A 22,089-nucleotide genomic window follows, 5' to 3' on the forward strand; every position below is an offset into this window, starting at 1 on the left:
ACAATTGTAATTTCAGTTTCTTAATAAAAATATGGTTGTGTTTTATATGAATAAAGTCAAGGTCATACATGTACAGACATTAAATATGGCTGCCTTAGATAATTAACAGAAGTTAAAAATTAATGCAATGCTAATGCAGCTAAGTCACACTGATTATTATAATTAAGTACTTGTAAACTTCATGATAGAATGTCTTTAAATTCAACTGTGTCAGTGTTGCCTGTCAGGGAGAAAAATTATGTTTCTTTGACAAAGAAGAGCTCATAATATCCAACACAACAGCCAAGCTAACATTAGTTAAAACCCACACAGCATGGCAGACACTATAACACTTACCTGTCAATCACAGTGACCACTCAATTATGTTTAGTTTTTGCCTTAACATAATATAAACAGGTGAGTTGCATAAAAATGTCCTCCTTGTGTAGCAGGAAATTAAAACAAAAACTTGTTTTGCAGGCTGTAAACGTGTTTATTTCTGATGTAAGTTTGCCATTTAAGTTTGTATTTAAAGACACCTATCCTTATTTAATAGTTACTGATAACATAAAATGATTTGTACCACCTGAATGAATGAACAAATGAAATCTTTATTTCAAACATTTTGACAGTGAAATCAAAACAAAAATCAACCAACAAAATATGAGTGCTGGTTCGTAAATGATTGATAAGCAAACAAACAACAAAACAAATAAATAAATAAATAATAGTAAGTAAGTAAATAAATAAATAAATAAATGAATAAAATAATAATAATAATAATAATAATAATAATAATAATAATAATAATAATAATAATAATAATAAAACAAATGAAATGAAATTATACACGCTTGAAAAGGAGTAGGAAGAAGTAAAAACTTATGTACTCTTATGTCACGTGTCACCTGTCACGTGATATTGCAGTGGGCTCTATGCACAGCTCCACTACTTCCTGAACTTCAGGTGGGTCCTTTATTTCCTGTCTTTCATTATTTGACACACTGTTTAACCCAGGTGCGTCTGCTGCTTCTTGTTGTAACTACTGAATAATTAGGCACACCTGCATTAATCAATGTCTCCAATAATGAAAGACAGGAAATAAAGGAGTCACCTGAAGTTCAGGAAGTAGTGGAGCTGTGCATAGAGTCCATTAGTACCTTATATTAACATTGTATGTCATGATCTGTCCCATGTCAGATGAAGAGCTATGGCCCGAAACGTCACTACTTGCGGTGAATAAAATTTTTTCTGAGGAGCTCACAGGTTGTGCGGACCTTATCTGATTCTTCTGATTCTTTCATCCACTGTTTCTTTGGGATCCTGCAAACCTTTTAGTGACTGCATGTGTCATCACCTCTCTTCAAGTTTGCCATTTTAACATGGTGGTCTGTGGAGACTGACTCGCTTTTAGAGCCAACTCCTACTGGCCATTACAAGTTACTGCAGATTTTTCCATCCTGGATGTTGGCTTTTGGTCAGACCTCAGCATAACTAGGAATTAAATGTACTCATCATGCCATCTGCTGTTGTGGTGGGTGAATTACTCAGGACATTTGTGAGAAAATTGTGAGCACAGAGTAAAGACTGTGTTTTTCTTCTTGTAAACACAGATTTTGTTCCATATGTATATGTAATTTTTGCAGACAAAACCCATTGTTGTTTGTTAATGTTCTGTATTTGCAAATCAAACTGCATTAGTGAATCACAGGAAATTTGTGGAACATATTCTGTTTGTTATGGAAAGAAATGGAATCATTGTACCAATTTTTTCTGCATCATTTTTGGCAAAGCAAAAAAAACAAAAACATGAAAACAGATGGTGTTTTTCTGTGATTACTTTGTTTCAGGGATTCTGGAAGAGTACCAGCTACCCTACCACGACTTGGTCCCTACAGACCCTTCATATGAAGACATGAGAGAGGTGGTCTGCATCAAGAGACTACGGCCATCATTCCCGAATCGATGGACCAGCGATGAGGTGAAACATGTTAAAATATGTTGCTGAACAGTTTTGGAAAGTTTTTGGACACCCTTTAAATTTTGTACAATCTCAAAAATTAGTTTGTTTGTTTATTATTAATAAGAAAAAATAACCAAACTAAATTCTTGGCAGATTCAACATGTCATGTCCTGGATGTGTTTTATTATCTTGCTGAAACATCCAGTTTTGACCTTAATCGAACAGAGCATGTGCAGAAGGGAGAATGTGGGTTTGGAGAATGGAACAATACTTGGCAGAGTTTAATGACTGACGAGTGATTCTTAATGCAGTATGTCACAAATGCATGGGGTGTCCAAAAACTTTTTTTTACACCACTGTATAGACACATGTGGTCATTGACACACAAAAATCATCTCCCTGACATGTTTTTCTGTGTCTCTGCAGTGTTTGAGACAGATGGGGAAACTGATGACAGAATGCTGGGCCCACAATCCAGCCTCCCGACTCACAGCGCTACGGGTCAAAAAGACACTTGCCAAAATGTCAGAATCACAGGATATCAAGCTGTGAGATACACATAGAGAGGGCACTAACAATCACACTGGCTCTAGTCCAGGATGCACAATCTTTTTCGCTGGGAAAAGGAGTTGAACAGGGAGCAAGAAAATCACCTGATGATCATGAACGTCGAGTCCAAACGCCCGGAGCTCTGCAACCCATGCCCTCCCTTGAAAATGTGTTACAGGACCAAGGTGCTTAGTGAAAACAAATGAGAAAATTATAATAATGATGATAAAAATGGATTATTCTGTCATCCAAGGTTATAAATTTAGGAAATAATTTTAATTTCAGACTAGTTTAAGGACTCTAAAATCCATCGCAGGCTCCTGTTCACATGCTCCAAAGGCCTTGGAGGACCACTGTAGCTGCAGAAAAACGCAAACAGGCTACTGACCAGTGTGTGGAATACTATATCACTGCTTTCTGTGAAAGCTACCCTACCTGTAGATGAAGGTCTGTGATTGATAGAATGGATGAGATGTGCGAAAACGCAATCTGTAATTGCAGCATGACTTTTCCTTTCAGACACTGTCACCCCACTACTGGCTTTGTTAAAATTGGATTGAACACTTTTTTTGAACTTCTTAAAATGGCTGGTTTTGAGTAAAAGGACTGACACTATGTGACAGAAAAAAAAAGACATTGCTGGGGCTTTAAACATTTTGTTTATGCTAGTAAGATTTATAAACACTGAAGAAAAGATAATCTGTATTTTTGAGTTGTGATGGACAATGACAGTTGAAAAAGTGTATTTTCTGTGTAAAGCTCAAACTCTTTGTCTATATGTGAAAAATAAAGTTTATATGTCCAAATAAACTCTGGATTGAGGCTCCAAATGCCTCTGTGTTTCTTGATCTCTAATGGAACTGAAATAAAACTTGAGTTGAGGCAGGCATTAAAGTAAAAGAATGAAGTAGAATAGGCACTATGTAGTAATTATAGAAAGGCAAGACTGCAAAGACAATCAGAAACTGTTGTAGTCGAACCACAGGGTAGATGTGTTGAGAATGTAGGGATCCATTATAAAACTTTGAAAATGTGCTTTTCTCATTCAGGGGTACTGTGCTGTAATTTATATGTCAACAGGAGTGGTGTCATGCCTACTGTACTCTTCAGTCACTTCTAAGTAAGCACTGAAACAAGACCAATAATGGATGTGTGGTTTTTTTGGCAGTTGATGCAGATGCTGACACACTAGACTCACCATGAGAAACTAAAGGGAAAAAAATGTATTATTAAAACCCATTTGGTCCTGCTATTTCTAAACTTTCACCATATTTTACTGTGGACATCACATGGTGTCTTTATCCTGACCACTGGACACCTCACACTTTCACACTAAAGAATGTGTTGAATTGATTCACCATAATAAACCATCTGTCACCAAAAAAAAAAAAAAAAATCAACTTGCAGCAGAGTCATTTAAAAATCCATCCCACAGCTTCAATCAGGCAAGTTTTTCCAATAGATGAAATTCTTAAACTGCAGCAGTCACGTATTTGGAAGCTTTAACAGCCTTACAGCCTTAGCGTGAATTGGTTCTTCAGGTAATTCTGGACGCCTTTCATCCTCGCAGTTTGGAGTTCCTTGTGTGTCTGCCTTCACAGCAGCATCAGGGGAAAACTCCAATGGTTTTGAACAGTCGATGATGAGGAGAGATTGGTGGAGGTCAATGTGCCAACCACACTTTCACCCACAGGTGGGGTAAGAGAGCCCAGATATTGGGGTAACGCCAGCTGTCCTCTGGTGTCGCCAGGTCCTCGACTGTTGGATGGTGTCGCGTGTTTGTTCAGTTGCCGCAGCACAGATGACCTGCCACAGTGATGTGTTGAGTGCCAGATGTTCAAGATGGATGGGGTTTATGTTATAGCCCTTCAGGAGGTCTTAGGTATTATTAGACCTTCCTCATTTGTCTTCCTTCAACAGCTATAATACAGGGGGTCTTCATTAACACTTCAGTGATGGCAGACCAGTGTTGAAAACCTAAACGGAATAAACCTTTTTAGCTTTATAACTTTGCATCAGAGGTGTATTTTTTGTTGTAGCTAAAATAGTAAGAATACAGTTTCATCATTGGAGGATTGGATAGATTTACTCATTTCTAAAATCTTTTTATTTCCTATTGGATACTGTACCATATTCATTCTGTCAGGAAGTGATGATTTCCATCCAGTAAAAGGTTGAACATTCCTTTAATAAATTGTTTCACTCATCCATGCGGCTGATGCACAGTTTGTGGATGAATGAGGTGAATACTAACTAGCCGCCTGCCTCGTACTGTTAAGGCATGCTGTCCATATTTTATTAGTTAAAAAAAAGCTGCATGCCTCATTATAACCCACCAGTGCTGCTGAGCACACAGCATGTTAAACAGTGACACCATAAGGAGCTTCTGTTGCAATATCCTCCCCTTCAGGCTATTTTATATCCATCCAATAATGGCGTTTGGAACCTGTTTCAAATCTAAAGCTATGAAAGTAATGTAAACTTTGTGCAAATATATGCAAATTTATATATTTATGATACACAGATGGGATTTCTGACCATTAATCCATACGGTACAGTTATATTAATAGTGCAACAAGTAAGATATTTAAGTTAAACACCAGTCAATGAAAAGAAATGTTACTAAAATAAAACACCATAGACACTAATCATTTTTAGCATTGCTTATAAATATAATTTATTAATTGTCTTAAAAATTCTTTCTTACACTTTGTACAGAAAACAATTAGAGGAGATAGAGAAGCGAGCATTCAGCAAGATTGAGCAAGATTCATGAAGCGTGCCAGAATTAGCTAAAATAGACCAACATTACCCCGCACTAATCAAATAAAATCACCCCTGATAGTAAAATAAAAATGCACTTACAAGCACAGCTCTAGTTATAGACTTCTATCATGATAACCAATGCCAAGTTTGCATAGTAGACACAGCTTTTACAAAAAAAGGAAAGAAAATTAAATAAAAACTCGAAACATACAAACTAGTATCTAACCGTACTGTTTTTCTTTTTTTTATATTCTGAAATTTGCCAAATATAGCTGACAGTACATAACTGTACATACTGTGAATAGAAAATATGTTTACATACTTTGATATTTTAACACTACTTTCTTCATTTTCACATCACAAAGGATCCCCGTTTGGAGGTCCAGTGTGCTCTCCACATTAAAAACTGCTTTTTTCAGTCTTACTCTCTCAAACAAACAGTCTAACCCACTGGTAAACTGTCAAATTAGACCTGGCAACTTTTGGGCTTTTGATTACACAGTAATGGTAAGGTAATTTCTTCATCAATTGTTTCCTTGCATTTCCTCTTCTAATGATGAATCAGGCTGGATGAAAGAGGGTTGCTTCTGAGAGGTAAATATTGATCTTACGAGACCGTGAATTCTGCTTTTGACTTAGTCGGAGATGTTGATGGTCATATTTTATGAAAGAGACAATGTCATGAAATTTGGTTCATGTTCGGAAAGAAACTGCATTGATGATTTGACCTTTTAGGCTTTCATCCTGTTAAAATTTACAAGACTGTTCCCTTTGTTTCCCCACATCTGACATCAGCCGTTACATGTGAAAATATACAAAACATCCACTCTGTCATTTAACCATACACTTTTCTTAATTTGGTTAATAAGGCTGTCCAAACATTAACATGTACACACTTTTGAGGCCTCCGCGTTTTCTACATCTGCTTTAACACTGATACAAGAGGTCAGATTTTTTCTTCAGGAATTTCTGACTGACTGAACAAAGAAAGAAAATCAATGTGAAAAATCAATGTTTCAAGGTTTACTCCTGTGGAGACAGCCACAAGATGAAATCTGTCATGACCAGGTAAAGATCTGACCTTTTGTACAGGTGTTAACTCAGCCTTTGTCTACTTTGTTTTCTTTACAGTATCCTCCTCAGAATCTCCTCTTCGTACCTGATGTTCGGTTTCATATGGCGTCTCTCCGTAGTTCAGAACACAAATTTCTGAGTTCCAGTTCTTGAATATTTTACACGCATTTCCCTTGAATCAAACGTTCACATCATCCTTTGCTTCACAGATGCCCTTGGGGGAATCTGACACTATTAAAAAGCAGAAATAAGGCTCATATTTTTCATCAAACCTGGCTTTTAAGAGTTATGACACTGTTGACTCCAGCCAACACACACACTAAACCTGTATCCATTGAACAGCCAGCCTTGATTCACAAACTCATCCTGCGAAATACAAATATATTACACTACATTTTACATAGGCCCTGTAATCTGTATGTTGATGTTTTCCTCTAAATCACTTTTTTGTCTTTTTCTTTTTTTTTTTTTTTTTCTTTTGTACACCATAAGCTGGAATGTTAGTTGCTGACATAACATCTGTTGAGATAAAGGGCAACTAACTTGATATGTTACAGACCCCCCCATCCCCACACCGCCGTTCACATCTCTAAAAAACATTAAAATGGCAAAATAATAAAAATAATAATGTTAATGTAAATAACACAAGAATGACACTGAACAAAAATATTATGATAATACAAGGTCATTAAGATGAAGATAATGTATTTACATGTTTTAGATGCACTAAAATGTAAATGCTGTTGTTCTTCAAAGGCCACTGGATGGTGCTAGTGACCAGCAAAGTCATGGTGATGATCACAAATTAAATCTAATGGAGATAACATAACTGACAGTGTGTGATACTGATGTGTGTGTGTGTGCATGTGTGTGTGTATATATATTTTAGAAAATTAAAATGTAATGGTAATGAGTGATATCAGTATTTTATTCACTATATATCACATAATACTATGGTACTCTGTATATTACTGTATTTAAAAACACTTGTATTTTCACCTCTTGCTTGCTCCCCATTTTCTCTGAGTTGGATCCTGGTCAGAAACAAGCCCCAGCAATTTTACGAACAACACTCCTGGAGGCTGTAGTCAACCAAACGTGGTAGCCGCAGCTAGAGTTTCCCACCCCTCATGTAGTCTACATCTGCAGTACAGCCTCATCCAAACAAGTCCTCTTTGGGGGAGAAACAGAGCATGACTATATAATAAATACAAGCCTAAGAATGAAACTGAAATGGACTTTTTTTTTTGCATGTCTGCCTTGTTTATCTGTTTATCATAAGTGAAATATTTAACATACCTCAAAACAGACTCTCAAACAAGCATGTCACAACTATGCCCTGATAAAATAGCAAAAAAAATAGATGATTAAAACAAACATCTGACCATTATCAGGAGGGTAATCATCTTTGGATTGGTGTTTTTTACTGAAATTAGAGGCACACGTTAGGTAAGTGGACCGCCTTCGACTGATCCTCTAACGATCGGGATGAACGCCCAATATTAATGTCACGCAAGGGGTCAAAACACAGTAATGTCCCATCAGAGAGCCAACTTTAATTGATTGCCATTCCAACATTTATTTCAATATAAAGTAGCTCCTTGTTTTGGATAATCCCTTATGGTCCAACTAAAGCAAAAATGAATTTAATCTGTCACTAATCTGTTAAATTGTCTCTAAAATGTCCCATCAGAGAGATTTCAAACATCATGTTTTGATCCATATATGGAAACTAAAAAAGACCACATTGATCTCAGCCAAAAAAGGATGCTTGCTGTCAGGGGCTTGCTTCTGGTCAGGACCCTTGATTGAATATGTGTTGCAAATTCTTTTAGCAGGAAATGATCCACACATATGGACAGCAGAATACATAGAGCGTTCCCTAGGAAACTATATAAAGACAACAAACTCTACTGGCAAACACATACAGCCATGACTCACTAGAGAAGAGTGGGTTCATTTCCTTCCCCCCCCCATCCGTTTTCCATCCTCTTATTTCAGGTGATCACCTGTTGGCTCTTCCATCATTTCCTGTTTATGTCCTCCCTCACTTTTCTAATCAATTTAGCCTCTCTCTGTTTATGCTCTCCTTAAAATAGACTTGCCTCTAACTCGCTTTCTGTTTCTCCTCAATCTGCATTCTCCCACTCTTCTGCAATCACTTTAGCTCCACTCTCATTATCATTCTATCCGTACATTAAAGAGGTTTTCAGCGTCACCACCTCTGTTGCTCTCTTTTTTCTTTTCTCTGCTTCTCTTTGTTCAGTATAAAATAACAGCAAGAGAACAACTGGTTTCACACTAAACAAGGTCTTTTTAGGCGTGTATGTTTTTTTTGTTGTTGTTCCTGATAGGTGTGGTTTGTGTGGTAGCTAGGGCTATCTCTTCTTCGGTTACACACAACACTGCAACTTTGGGCAAATACACACACAAGGATACACACACAATTCGAGCACCGTCCCTTCAACTGCTGTCTTCTCCTTCTGTTACCATGTCGGCATCATTGCCATGGTATTTAATCGGCGCTCAATCACCATGGTGACAACTTTTCTTTTGTTCACATCAAATTTGCTGCCCTTGCTGCAGGATCAACCGTAGAGAATTTACGTGAAATCATCTCCAGAGTTCTGTCATTGTCATGGTAACCATGTTGCTTCGTCAGTGTTCTGTTGTCATGGAGGCAAGATTGCTGTCATGGCGACCCATCTCTTCAAGCACAGCAGCCAGTTCATTTAGATCTCCATCAGGGAAGTGCTGAGCCTCCCAGAGGTCCAGGATCACCCCTGTTGGACTGGACTTGGTGGCAAAGTAGTTCAGGTACCTGGGACAAAAGAAAACAAAAGAGTCCATACTGAAAATATGTCCAAACTTTGAGCCGATTACCTACATTTATTTGTGTATTTGGACCCTAATAGTTCAAAAAGTTTGAATTTGAACCCTCCAGGTGCTGCAAAGCTATCTTTATATTCATTTTGGCAAAAATCCAGTGAATTTCTACAACCTGTTTTAATTCCATCTAAATTTGTTACATTTTATAACTAGTTACATCATGACATTTGCACATATAAGGTCAAGACTTCCGATGAACATTTATCCGATTATGCCGTAATTGTTTGTCAGCAGCAGCGGTTGTAGTCCATACTGAAAATATGTCCAAACTTCAACCTAAAGTGTTCAGTTGTTGGTTGATTAACGAACACAAGTGGCTGAACGGGACAGAGCGCACAGTCAACAACCTGGAGGGGGTGGGGTCATGTGCATTTAAAGGGCCAGTGCTCAAAACAACCTTTTTTGTGTCATTACTCAAAAATAGGCTTGAAGATGGACCTGTGGAGTTTAATTAATGAAGAATTCAGACCCAAGAATAGCATTTACAGTTTATGTACACAACAGGGACATGTTTTAAAATCCATAATTCAATTTAAAAAAGCAAAATATCACTCCTTTTATGAATTTTTACTTGCAGACAATATATTATCAGCATAATAAAGAATTGCATCATTCTAATGTAGATGCATATGAGTAGAAAAAATTGCTTTTTTATAGTAAGAGTATATCCTAAATCTCTTGAGCATCGAGTATATTTGTAGTATGACTGCAGAGAAAAAGCTCAGCCATCTGTGATGAAGATCTTGAGTCTGCTTTAAAGTGGAAAAACCATCAGATTTGAGTCCTGTGTGGATAAAAATGAGACTCTGTGTTCCTCTGTAAACCCTGTGGTTGCCCTCCTGGTACATTCTGAGACTGTCTAAACACCAACATGTACATCCCTCATCTGCTGCTACTGCAAATGACTGTACTTTTTTTTTTTTTACTTTTTTCATATTTTCTTCATATTTTCTCTCACTCGGAACATCTAATAAAGCTATTTTCGTGCTTAGTTTTTTCTTTGTCTCACTTTTCTCTGTCTCTGCCTCCATCTGTTGGCAGTGTGATAAGGAGTATCCTGCTGTTAAGTGAAGTGAATAGCTAAAATGTCCCTTTTATTTGTGATTTATGTGGGGTGTCAGCCAAAGAGATTTTCCACCTTTTTTTTTTTTTACACGTTTTTTCTAAACTGTAAACCACAAAGTTTGTTATGTCTGTAAGAATGAAGAAAACTGAGATTTGTTTGTTCTGATATATGGGTATGTACGGTAGGTGAGGTGAGGTGAGGATATGGGTAAGTATGACAGATTGTAAAGTCAAACAGATATGATGTAGAAACAGCAAGAGCAAAACAAATGTGTTTTTTTGTTTCTTAGGAGATTCTATCATGCTCCCTTTGAAGAGCAGCTTTTAGAAGAAATGTGGATCTAAACACTGCTCTGGCTACCTGAGTATTTTTTTTTACCCACTGTTTTGGAGTATTTGATACCCACATTAACAGACTACATGATGAGCTGTATGTCTTTTGGGACAATGAGGCACACTTGCGCCCAATTATCCTTTCAATTGCTGCCTCTGCTTTAGTAACTGCTGGTAAATGAACCTCGGGACTGAATCTTCAAGATACACATCTGGGAATGGAGATGAGGATGTTACCTCTGAGCCCAATGCAAATACAAAATACGTCTTTATGATATAGGTGCATGGGAGTCCAACAGTGTTAACTTTACTCAGAAGCAGGTGTGTGGCTAGAACTGTTCCCCTGTGTTAGAATAGACCATTACATTCAATTAGCAGGTTTTTCCACATGATTAGCCATGAGTATCGGAATGTCTCTTTGGTAAACTGCTTTAAAGTTTGCAAGAGTGGAAGGGATTATACTGGAGATTTTATTCTTTATATGTGGTATTATATTGTTTATCCCATTGAGAACAATTACATAACAGAAGAATGCATAATTATTTCCTGCTAAGTCATTATTGATCTAAATAAGCTGCCAGGCACTCAAGCTTTTTTTTTTTTTCTTTTAAAGAGATATAGTCGACCACCTGGATGAGCCGCTGTCCTGTCTGACAAGTGTTTTTACCTAAATGATGAGCGGAATCTAATTTATGAGTGTGTCACCTGTCAAGGTTGAGTTTATGAGCCAGCATCCTCCAGTCATTTCCTCTGGTCTGAGGTGCATCCAGACTACCGCATAATTTCTGTCTGATGGATAAAGGTATGCGGAAAGCATTAGGTCCGACTAAGGTGGTGATATTACTGGCAGGGTCCATCAGGGACGTGTCTATGCACTGAACCTCCTGGAAAGACAAAAACAAAAACAAAAAATATTTTAACTACTAGTGAAAGAAAAAAAAAAAAGTCAAACTTTCTGGAAAGAATCTTAAAGTAATTATGTTTCTGTCTACTGGTGTGTTATGTAACATTATCCAGAAAGCTACAAGGTGCAGTAGAGATAGGGGAGAGAAAACGAATGGATCTTTTATACAATCTTTAAAGGCTATAAACCCCTGAAACGTGTATCATAATGTGCATTCATGTGTCTTCATGTAGAAATTGAGTCAAATATATTCCTATCTCAAATATGACTGGTTTATTCCATTTGGCAAACACTCGGTTCCTGCAGCTTCTCTTCAGTGCGACCAATTACAGATGAGTTTCCTAATTAATACAAACACAAAGATCTGCTTCCAAACACTCTCTCTCTTCTCGCTGTCGATCTCCGTCTCTTTCTAAACCTTCATTCCATTAATCTGCCACTCCTGAGCTGAAAGGAGGAAGCATTGTAATGAATGTAGCTTGGCAAAGGGAAACAACAACTGCCACTGTTGATGTAAATGATTACTATTTACTGTGTCTACTTAGCCTCAATTTACAGCCCAAAGCCCCTGCTGCTGGAGACTGAGTGATGGATGCAAGCTAAGTCTCTATTTCTCTGTTCAAATAATAAATACTTGAACATACAAGATATTTCATAGTGTTATTTTATTTAACATACCACAAAGAGGCACTTTCTACTGCTTAAGGTGTTCAGCTGTACCTGAGAAAAATCCAATGCTACAATAGTATTTTGGCCGCCTAGGTGTCTTCATACTTTCTTTGTAATGAAAGTGTCAGAAAATGTCTTTTTTGACAATTCTTTTGCACTTCTGTTTTCAGGAAGAACTTAACTTTCAATATCTGGCCATTAATTATCATTATTATAAATAATAAATGCTTAAAACAGTGTTTTTTAGTAAAAAAGAAAAAAATTAACCTGAAGAAGTCAGCATATTTATTATCAGAAACAATTGTAAATGTCCATAACAAAACTTTTTGAGATTATCTGATCTGCTCAAACATGCTTTTTGGTCTTGAACATTGAGTATCTATATTATGGCTTCATATTTGTTATTTCCAGGCATTTTTTAACCTGTGTGGAAGTCTTGGCAACAGTTCTTTTCTACCTGTAATAGAGTCCCACACTGCTGCCGTAAAGCTCAGGATCTCAGCTTTCCGATGCCATTTGAAATTCTGTCCACAGCACAAATGGTTCATAAATTAGAGTAATTTGAATGCTGTGAAGTGCAAAATGCAGCGTCGGAGAGACTGCAGTTGTTAAAGGGTTAAAAGGAATTACTATTGAACATTTTCTATCTACAAAATACATAATGCTCAGTCCAATTTTTTGTCTAAGTTTGCAGACTGTGGTTGTCATCCTCATTTTGCTTAACACCGTCTGATAGGTGAGTACAAAATATCTTGTAACCTCCTGCTCCTACAAATGCTCCTCCGGTAAACAAAAAAAAATGGCTACATAAGCTGCACAAACTCCCTGAAGTGCAAAGCCATCACCCACGAACACCATGGGAGAATTCAAAGCACTCACATTCCAAAAGAACTATCTGACCTTCGACCAAAACCGCTCACACTGGACAACGACACACACACGCACGCAGCGACTTAGTGGCTGCGTGGCCTCGCAAAATCAAAGACGAGTTATTCCAGGCGTGTTATGTGACCTCTCGCCCGAGTATGAATGATTGAACAGAGTCACAGAACCGTAGCAGGAACCCTGACTGTCTATCAGTTAAAGAAAAACTTAGTGACTTTAAGACCTTAAGCCTGTGAATGCGAAAGTTAGACGTCAGTGAAAGGATGTGGAAGCAGCTCACTGTCTTTGTGTCTTTTTCTTCTGTATTGTTTTATCCTTCAGTAACCCGCCTTCAGCCACTTGCCATATACAGTGCTCTTTTGTACATACGCACACCAACACGATACACAGTGGGAATACATTTTAAGATGTGCATTTTGATTTCTATGAACTCGCCTCCTCCAGTGTGTTGCTGAGCTGAAAGATCTGTCCTTCTCCTTCCACCTGCCGTACACACAGTTTGCAGCTGATCTCCATTGTGGCTGAGCTCAGTCTCTCTAGGGTGAAGGTGCAGTGAAGACTTCTCTGGCTGCCACTCCACACCTGGTAGAATGGAATCTCCTGGAAAGAAATAAACACATCATATTAAACTGCTTAAAATTGTCTCAGCCATATATGACCCTGGGTCTACATGGACTAGCCTGTATATAAACAATACGGTGTTGAAGAGTGCTTGCATTATTTGGTAAAGCCATTTCAACCATAATCCCTTCAGATTAGTACAGTTGTGCTCATTAATTTACATACCCCAGCAGAATTTGTGATTCTTTGGCCATTTTTCACAGAATATGAATGATAATGCAAAAACTTTTCTTTCACTTGTGGCTAGTGGTTGGGTGAAGCTATTTATTATCAAATAAATGTGTTTCCTCTTTTTTAAATCATACTGACAACAGAAACTATCCAAATGAACCTGACCTAAAGTTTCCATACCCTAGTTCTGAATCCTCTGTATCGGCCCCTTTAACATCAATGACACCTTTACGCCTTTTGTGGTAGTTGTGGATGAGGCTCTTTATTTTCTCAGATGCTAAAGCTGACCATTCTTCTTGGCAAAACACCTTCAGTTCCTTTAAGATATTGGGTTTTCTTGCATGAATGGCATGTTTGAGACCTTCCCAAGGTGGCTCAATGATATTGAGGTCAGGAGACTGAGATGGACACGCTTTCATTTTCACTTTTTTCTGCTGTAGCCAGTGACAGGTGGACTTGGCCTTGTTTTGGGTCACTGTCATGTTGGAACATCCAAGACAATCCCATGTGAATTCTGTCAGGGTTTGTAAACTTATAAGCATAACTGTACATATTAAAAAGTTTATTATTATTATGCACTAGCGCTGAAGCATTCATTACAATTCCAAAAAAAAATCCAATCAGGGTGTGATTTGTTAAAAAAACAGAGAATGGGATGTTTTTTTTTTCTTTTGTTAATCATGAAAAAACAAGCAATGAACAGACCTAATTCTTTTTTAAGTCGGCGCTATTACATGTCAGTTTAGCTTTCATCTTTAATGGAAACTAAAAATACACAAAATATTTAATGTTCTGTGTCAGCCACACCTGCAACGTGGGAGATGGTCTAATTAAGTTTCAGGACCATGGATAAGGGTCAATCATGCAAACGTGGTAGAGGATTTATGGCGAACAGGCAACTCAATCAGACTATAAAATGTAACAAACCTAATCGGTTAAGATTTCACATCATGTCAAAATAATTTAGCTAACTAGACTAAATAAACAGTTTGTTGTGATGTCGGACTTAATGTGTTGAACATGTTATTGAACATGTTCATTGGCGCCTGCAGACCTCATGCGTACTGAGTGACATTTGAGAGAGAGAAGTCGCTTTTACATTGACCCTCAAATTGCGCAACAATAACTTGCGCATAAAAATGTACCTAATGGAAAACGACGATTTCGCCAAAAGTCTCATTTTTCGATTAAAAGTTTTTGCGCTGGCAAGAGGTGGCTTCTCAGGTGTAGTGCAAATGGTATATCATACAAAACTGCAATGGAAAGACCTCTTTTCGCAACTAGAGTCGGGTGAATTAAAAAAACAGATGTTGACGTACGTTACAACAAGCGAAGTAGAAGAAGAAACATGAAACATGTCGCGGTATGTGTGGACACACCCGGAAACCCGATCATTTTTTAATTTAGTATGAGATATAGGGGTAATATATAATAATAATGAATATATCTGTAAATCAACACCATATTTACATTTGTCACCATGTTTATGGAATGACTTCTCATGTCATCTCGCGATAATAAATAAACAAATCATCGCATTTGTGATTTAATGGAAAAACTGACATTACGCATTTCGGTTTTTTCGAGATTTAGTAAATATTGGCAAAGTTTTGCGCAGATGTCCAATGGAAAAGCAACCAGAGACACAGAGAAATAGACAATGATATATACAGAGAAAGACAGGTGAGGTATACAATGTATGTATGTGCATGGGGACATTTGTGAATTCTGAGACTGCCGACAGTTCAGTTCAGGTGAAAGTTGGTGCCAGTGATGTAGGCTACAGGTGTAAGAAAACTGTCACAACCGGCCTGTTATTTCAATTGGTTTTTAATCATTGATGGGGTTGTCCCCCCCGAGGATGAAATTCATTCGGCAGAAGTAGGGATGTAAAAACGAGAGGAGGGGTTGATCCCCCCCCCCCCAACAAATGGCACCCTGGGTAGAGTAACAAAATACCCTATGACAGATCATATTCTCAAGACTAAAAGTCTGTGTTATTGACTGCAGCCCCATCCTCTGGGTGTAATTATCATTATACACCAAAAAGAGAAATGATCTGCAAAAGGCCAATGGTTGTAAACTAAATTAAAATGCTTATATTGAATATTTTAGGAAATCTAAGACCCAAATTGCCTGTCAGCTTGTTATTGTTACACTTGGCTAATCTTATCTAGCATTAGATATACTTTCCATAAAATGCTGCATTATTATTAATTTCAAATTGCAGCAGAGGCTTACTTGAATGACAATAACCCTCTGCTGTTGGAAAAAAAAAAGTACATTCTCATCAGCTCATCTTCTACAGTCTCTTCTTCACTGGTTTAATTGGAGAAATGAAATGTGATTTAGCTCAAATTACAAATTATATTGTATCTGGTATCCCGTAAAATGCTTCTGGATGTAACCATCTGTTTGTGTGAATGTGTGTCATACCTGATACTTGGCGATGAGTTTGCTCCTCCAGTGTGTGTGCGGCACATCATGGATTGACAGTCTCAGATTGTGTGTGCTGTCTTTAAAGTTCAGAGTCTTTGGCTCATCCAGAAGCTTTCCTCCCATCTGGGTCTCCATCTGAAGAACCTCCTACACAAATCCCCCAAAAAACACAAACTACTTTCAATTTCCTCTCCATCTTTGCTTTGCTCACTGAACAATTTGTACTTCATACGGCATTGGAAATTTTGGAAAGCTTTTAATTTATCTTGCATACTTTTGTGCAGACAATGCAGTCTTTTATGTACCATGGAAAGACACATGGGCTTTTATTAACATATCATCACAAGCCTCAGAAGCTGTATTCACTGGATTTAGGCAGAGCTTAAGAGAATCATTCAGATTCTCAACACTGATTAATAAGGCAGTAGTCAAAGCACTGCTATTGTCAGATGCAGAAAAAGAAAGCATATCTTGAATGTAAGACAGTTACATTGAATTACTTTCCCTAAATTAAAGGGAAGAATGAATGCACCTCAATTATAAGATTTGTAGCCCATTTCTTCCATTATCCTTTCTCCTTTGGGTGGTATTTTAATACAGTAATAATCATACACACTGTATATTTAAAGGTGATCTAGATTTAACTGGAGTTTTAGCTTTTAGTTTCTGGCTTTCATCAGAGGGATGTAAAACTAATCTGTCCACTTGATATCTTTTTTTATATTATGAACCGAAGGAAGCAGCACTTCATTTTTTCCTCTTTCCAGTGCTGCAGTTCTTTCAATAATGCATTGTGCACAGAGTCCTGTGGGGGTTTTGCTCATCCTTTTCAAATTGAGTTCTGTATATTAACTAAGCCAAGAGAGTACAGATAAAGTACCCTGTGCCCTGAATACACACAAACATGCACGGGGGTGTATCGATAATATCAACACCTGAACTGTGAGTTTATACTGTAATGGATTAATTAATACACAGGCACACTCCTACACATGCATGTATGAATGCAAAAGAAAGGGGTTTTTACAGAAGAATAAGTTATTAGTATGACTTTGGAGGCCTCCCACAACCTTTTCAAAATAATCAATTCCTCCTTCCTATCATCTTCCTACACACCAGTTCTACTGTAGATATACAGCAGAGACTCTCTCTTTGAAACAGCCACAGATCAATTATACTACACACACTCCATCATTAAAAAGTCCACCTCTGAACTTTGTTTTCAAGCTACAATTGCTTGTTTGAAATGTTAAAACTGAGTTTGTGTCAGTTTGTGCTTGTGTGTGCATAGCTGTGTGCCACACTGACACTTGACTTATCATCGCATGCATAAATTACCGATGTTAATCTCTCGTATCAGATGGTCCCTCCAGTGCTTTGAATTTGTTTAAATTCTAAAGCATCCGCCGTTTTGACATTGCTTGACCCTGTTTTGTTTACCACTTCTCAGCTCATTTCCAGAAGACTAGAGGTGAACAAACTTTTATTTATAACTGTAGACGATTGCTTCTTTTCAAAGCATTATACATTTTATTTCAAATGCAAATTAACTGGGAGGAATTTTTGTATGGGTGGTCGAAGACAAAAGCAAATCCCTTAAAGGATTAAAGAACACAACAAAAAGATGAGCCAAAAATATCACACACGTACACCTTTTCCTTGTTTTGAGCCTTATTCATGAGTACCTCAGAAAAATAATACTTTCAATGCGTATATACATGTATATGTACGATTGTCTCTGAAATGCAAAGGGAAAATAAAAGCACAGTAAGTTTAATACATTCTTTGATGATTTTGACCCATAAAGACCCAAACAGCCACTGATGACCAAAACCATCTACTGATCTAAAATGTTTTACAACTATTGATCCACTAATCCTATCAATACATGTAAATAATTGGTGTAAAATGCAGTTTGTCGTCTTTTCTTGGTCATCAGATATGACCCATTTGGACATTCAGAGGCTCTGTAGTGAACATGGAAACACCGTCATCTTCTACAACATTGATTCACCATGTTGAGTATGTTAAGTTAGTGATATATTTTTCAGAAAAAGTCAGTTTTTCTTCAATTTTTTTTTTCTGGTTCTGACAGAAGAACCCACAACTATAATCTTAGCCAAGGTTATAATAGTTTTGGATTTTTCATTATAGTTTAGTTTTATTTAGTTTTGACTTTTTTCTCTAATTCAGTTAGTTTTAATTATTTTTTTGAGCAGGTTTGCTGGTTTTTATTAGTTTTCTTTTTTTTTCTAAATGCTTAGTTTTAGTTAAGTTTTAATTTAGTTTTAGTTTTTTCATATCTTTTATCTTCCTCGCCGTTATATAAAAAAAAATCCCATACAGGACTCTGTTGCTTTCTTCCAACTTTAGTCTCCATGTTTCCAGGTAGAGTGGGGACCAGAAGACAACTCTAAACCCCAAGTGACGAGAAGTGATGTACCGTGAAGTGCTGTGTGGTGCTGCCAGCTAAAATTACTAGAGCAAACTAAATCAATTTCATATCAATCCGACATTGACAAAGATAAAAACGAAGGGAATTTTATCCTTAATTTTTATGTTTTAGTTACTTTTGTAAGCACACAATACAGTTTCAGTTAATTATCATTTTTTAAAATTTAATTATGGTTTTTATTTATTTCAGTTAACGAAAATGTTTTTTTCAGTTCTAGTTTTCATCATTTCGTTATAACCTTGATCTGAGCTTTTATGAACATCTACATGATCAGTGAATTAAAGATAGAAAAATGCCAGATTTTTATAGTCCAAACACAAACTACAGAAAGTAATATTATAATAAATGCTGATAAATCACTTACAAAAGTTATATATACAGAAAAAAAAAAACTCTTCTGGAACTGCCACATAAGTAGCACTGGGTCTTTCTGGGTAAATTGTAATACTTTACCTTGAGTGCATCCTGTGTGTCATCCAGACAGTAGACCCGGATGTGATAGTCCAAAGTTGTGCAGGAGATGGGTCCAAAAACAGCCAGTTTGAGCCTCTTGGCGGCTGCTTTGCCAACTGACTGTCCAACCAGGCAGTAAGTCCCCAGTGTCTCTGTTAGGATGTGACAAGCCTCTGAGTCCATCTGTACATAGCAGGGGGTGGTGAAGTTTTCCTCTCCCACCACAACCACATCCTGTAAGAGCCACAAACACACAAAGTCATAAACTAGTTTGACTTTCAAAGTGTTTACTTTGCACACAGACTTTATAATGGGCACTGACATTACAAAGTGGATTGGGTATCAGCTCGATACGATCCATCCACAGTAAATACATCATCAGCATCTTGGTAAGAGTTTTACTTTTAGTGATTTATATATATATTACAATTATTCATTCACAGTGGGCTGCTGGCTTGCTGACTTTTTTTTAATTTGCTTATGCAGACCAGTAGTGCTGCAACGTGGCTGTCATTTGAATATTTGCTGTATTTACAGACATTGAGCCTGTTTCTGTCAATTAACATAACACAATCGGACTTGGATTTAGAGTCATTTCCCTAATGCAAACAACTCTGAGTAAGCAACGTTGTATTTAACCGCAGCAGCTCACTGCTTATATAAACAGGTATTTTTTTTTTCTCTACTAGACAGAGTAAGCAGTGCTATTTGTAAATGTTTACTGTTAAGCCACAAAAACCCAGCTCTAAACATTAAAAAGTCCCTATAGACATTATCTAAAACTCAGTAAGAATACTCTGAAATATAATCATCTTTCCGAAGTTATTTTCCATAAGGTTCAATTACCTCGTTAAAGATGGTTAAATTGTTCATTGTTTTCAGTTTCCACTCACTGAAGAATTCCGAATCTCTAAATGAAAATATGCAGAATGCGTGCTTCCTTCTCTCCTAAATGTCAATGAGCAGTTAATAAGCAGTGAGACCATAAACAGCACGCAACTCCTCCTGTTAGTCTGGTAAATTATCTTGGAAAAACTGTCAGGCAATTTTCAATTCATGCTGAGACGCTGGAATGAAATGTAAATGTATGTAATATTGCACATATTACTTGTGAAACTAAATCAAAGTGTCCATTAGGAGAATGATGACACTTGTTTGGTGCTGTCGTCTGTGAAGTGTGTCCAATCCAGCTGTGATTATCTGCTGGCTGCTGCTCATATGATTCTATAGCTCTTTGTCACAGCCTGAGTTATGATAAATCCATATGTTTCCTTGGGTAGACCAAGGATCTGCAGGCTCGCTGTGTTCTTTTTATTTGAGAGATGAATCTTCTTAGTCATGCCCATCTTTGCATGGGTTACTGCGGGTATGCCTGTGCTTATGTTGCATGGATCTGTGTGCTATTTGTGATACAAATATTGAGTTTTGAATCACAATTCCTGTGGAGTTGTGTTCCTACAGATGAGCAGAATCAATACAAAGGGGTAGGAAAGCAATATGGTATGAATCTGTTATTACTGGTAATCACAACCGTAGCTGCTCTCCCCTGATGTGAGGGGAATTCAATTACCTTCCTCTCCCTGTTTTGGGGAAACTTTCTAATGGGAAATGGATGTTCTACTGTAATAAGAGAAAAACAAATCGACTTCCTGATGAAATTCCACTTTTCATTTTTCTCGTCTTTACCCACTCTGCAGCAAACCTCTTCTGTCTCCTTTTCTTTTTTCCCCTCTCTCTCTCACTCACACTCTCTCTTTCTCTCTCTCTCTCTCTCTCTCACACACACACACACACACACACACACACACACACACACACACACACACACACACACACACATACAGGATCTTATGCATGGCTAATTGTGCAGAGACATTGTGTTGAGCTGTGATAAGCAACAGAAGACAGCATACGGGGGCCTTGTAGACACAGTGATGCTGCAAGACAGCCTTATCACCCACACCCACACACAAGGATACACACACACACTGTAAGCGAAACACACACACACACAATCTCAAACATACACACAAACAGATTGCTGAGGTAGAGACTTCATGCTGAGAGACACAGGAGGAGAGAGAGAGAAGGATAGATAGAGAAAGGAAGGAAAGAAACATAAGAAGAAAGATGAGAGAAGAGGAGGACGGCAGGAGCATAACAAATTGCTTCTGATAGGAGTCTTCAACCCCCTGCTTGTCTACTGGCCTGTAGGCACTTTATGTTTACCAAATTTTCTCTCCTTCTCGTTCTTTTGCTTCTTCATACTCCATGCATGCATGTATGTTTAAAATGTTATCCTTTAGAATGATGATGACCATATATATATATATATATATATATATATATATATATATATATATATATATATATAAAACAGGGTGGGGAAGAAAAATTTACAATGAACATTTAGTTGTTTTTTCTCAGCAGGCACTATGTCAATTGTTTTGAAACCAAACATATATTGATGTCATAATCATACCTAACACTATTATCCATACCTTTTCAGAAACTTTTGCCCATATGAATAATCAGGAAAGCAAACGTCAAAGAGTGTGTGATTTGCTGAATGCACTCGTCAAACCAAAGGAGATTTCAAAAATAGTTGAGTGTCCATAAAGACTGTTTATAATGTAAAGAAGAGAATGACTATGAGCAAAACTATTAAGAGAAAGTCTGGAAGATACTATTAAAGAAGAATGGGAGAAGTTGTCACCCGAATATTTGAGGAACACTTGCACAAGTTTCAGGAAGCGTGTGAAGGCAGTTATTGAGAAAGAAGGAGGACACATAGAATAAAAACATTTTCTATTATGTAAATTTTCTTGTGGCAAATAAATTCTCATGACTTTCAATAAACTAACTGGTCATACA

General features: G+C 37.3%; 2 protein-coding genes across 2 annotated transcripts in view; one reads left to right on the forward strand and one right to left on the reverse strand.

The window, feature by feature from the left end:
* The window catches only part of bmpr1ba (bone morphogenetic protein receptor, type IBa), an 87,827-nt gene extending 84,506 nt beyond the window's left edge, over positions 1-3,321 (forward strand). Inside the window, exons 12-13 of the mRNA XM_030143192.1 lie at positions 1,830-1,960; positions 2,369-3,321. Of these exons, the coding sequence (XP_029999052.1) occupies positions 1,830-1,960; positions 2,369-2,494 (257 nt within the window). The 3' untranslated portion in view covers positions 2,495-3,321. The remainder of the gene's footprint in view (positions 1-1,829; positions 1,961-2,368) is intronic.
* Positions 3,322-5,496: 2,175 nt separating this feature from the next.
* Positions 5,497-22,089, reverse strand: part of LOC115425562 (netrin receptor UNC5C-like) — a 287,867-nt gene continuing 271,274 nt past the window's right edge. The window contains exons 14-18 of the mRNA XM_030143191.1: positions 19,216-19,449; positions 16,305-16,454; positions 13,512-13,676; positions 11,324-11,502; positions 5,497-9,152 (exon numbers count right to left, since the gene is read on the reverse strand). Of these exons, the coding sequence (XP_029999051.1) occupies positions 8,990-9,152; positions 11,324-11,502; positions 13,512-13,676; positions 16,305-16,454; positions 19,216-19,449 (891 nt within the window). The 3' untranslated portion in view covers positions 5,497-8,989. The remainder of the gene's footprint in view (positions 9,153-11,323; positions 11,503-13,511; positions 13,677-16,304; positions 16,455-19,215; positions 19,450-22,089) is intronic.

The sequence above is a fragment of the Sphaeramia orbicularis genome, chromosome 9 (genome assembly GCF_902148855.1).
Source record: "Sphaeramia orbicularis chromosome 9, fSphaOr1.1, whole genome shotgun sequence".
Taxonomy (NCBI): Eukaryota; Metazoa; Chordata; class Actinopteri; order Kurtiformes; family Apogonidae; genus Sphaeramia; species Sphaeramia orbicularis.